This window comes from Poecilia reticulata, linkage group LG9 (assembly GCF_000633615.1).
Source record: "Poecilia reticulata strain Guanapo linkage group LG9, Guppy_female_1.0+MT, whole genome shotgun sequence".
NCBI classification, from domain to species: Eukaryota; Metazoa; Chordata; class Actinopteri; order Cyprinodontiformes; family Poeciliidae; genus Poecilia; species Poecilia reticulata.
The window spans coordinates 31,182,338-31,183,735 of NC_024339.1; the positions used below are offsets into that span (position 1 = coordinate 31,182,338).

At 33.0% G+C, this 1,398-nt stretch overlaps 1 protein-coding gene across 1 annotated transcript in view; it reads right to left on the reverse strand.

Moving 5' to 3' along the window:
• Nucleotides 1-822: 822 nt before the first annotated feature.
• LOC108166562 (tripartite motif-containing protein 35-like) overlaps nucleotides 823-1,398 on the reverse strand; it is a 1,506-nt gene continuing 930 nt past the window's right edge. Inside the window, exon 2 of the mRNA XM_017306542.1 lies at nucleotides 823-1,393. Coding sequence (XP_017162031.1) covers nucleotides 823-1,393 — 571 coding nt within the window. The remainder of the gene's footprint in view (nucleotides 1,394-1,398) is intronic.

Below are 1,398 nucleotides of genomic sequence, written 5' to 3' on the forward strand. Positions count from 1 at the left end.
TGTTTCTGGAAAGAAAACCTTTGTATTTTTAAAGCTTTAAATCATTATGAATAGTAACTGGACTAATAAAACTACTTACTGCGTTCTGACTGGAGTTTGAAGCTCAGTGAATTACTAAATTTTTCTTGAACAAAAAAATCAGTAAATGTGTCAAAGAAATAAAGAAACTCTTAAAGTAATAAAGAATAATGATTTTTAGTAGCAGTTTGAATGTTATGAAAATACGTTTTATAGTGAGGAATAGAAAACAAATCCTCATATCAGTGAGAAGAAAACAGAAAAATTTGAATGTTAATATTAATTTTAAGAGGTTTCCCACTAAACTGAATCATTAAAACAAAAACAAAAATGACAAAAAAAAACACTTAAAAAATCTGAGATTTGTGTTCTTTCTGAATGTCTATTAACACTTTTTAAAAACAGTTAGAAAAAACCCTAATTTAACAGAATATAAAGAAATTTCCAATAGTGAGAAAAATAATTGAATGAAAATTGATAATCAAATATTTTATTAAGTTTAAAAAACGTTTTCCTTAATATTTTCTAAATTTCATTCTAAATTCCAAACTGAGACCAAAACATTATAAAATGTATGTATTTTACACAAATTCCACTAAATTAACAACAGATACATTAACCAATGTTTAAATTTTGTATTTAGCGTGTTAGTAACCCATTTTGATTCTTATTTTCAAATAAAAGTTTAAAAGCGTTAAATAATCAAAGATATTCATTAAGAACTTAATAGGATATTAGTCTAACTGCAAACAGAAACTCTAAAATAAAAATGCAAAATAATGCAGAGAACTAAATATTACAACTTTAAACAGAAATCTCAGGTTGACAGATTTTGATCTCAGATGTTTTGGCATAAGCAGCTTTTCCAACAGCTAAATAAGGGAAGAGTTTCTCACTGAAAGTGTCTCTGTGAGTGTAGATGTGACTCTTGTCTTCACAGTCGTAGAAGGAAACCTCCCCTCTGTCATAGTCCAGCTGGACTCTGATCCTCTGGAGACTCTTATTCACTGACACAGTTTTACCAACAGTACCATTAGTGTATTCTCCATCACGATGCCGTAAACACCAGATTCCATATTCTGGTGAAGCATATATCTCTCCCTTCCTGTCAACAGACTCTTTAGCCAAACCGATATTCCAGCCAGGATGATCTCCCACCTCCACCTCCCAGCTGTGCTTCCCTGAGCTGAAGCCCTCAGAACCAAAAACTCGTGTATACCCAGTGTTTCTCTCTGGATTATCAGGAAGTTGCTGCCATGTGTCTCCACGTTTCACTCTGGTCAGATCATCAGACAGGTGGATCCATCCTTCTGCAGTGTTTGGGTCCAGAATGACGGGGCTGAACTTCACCTGGTCCTTCATCTTCTCCCAGACTCTGAA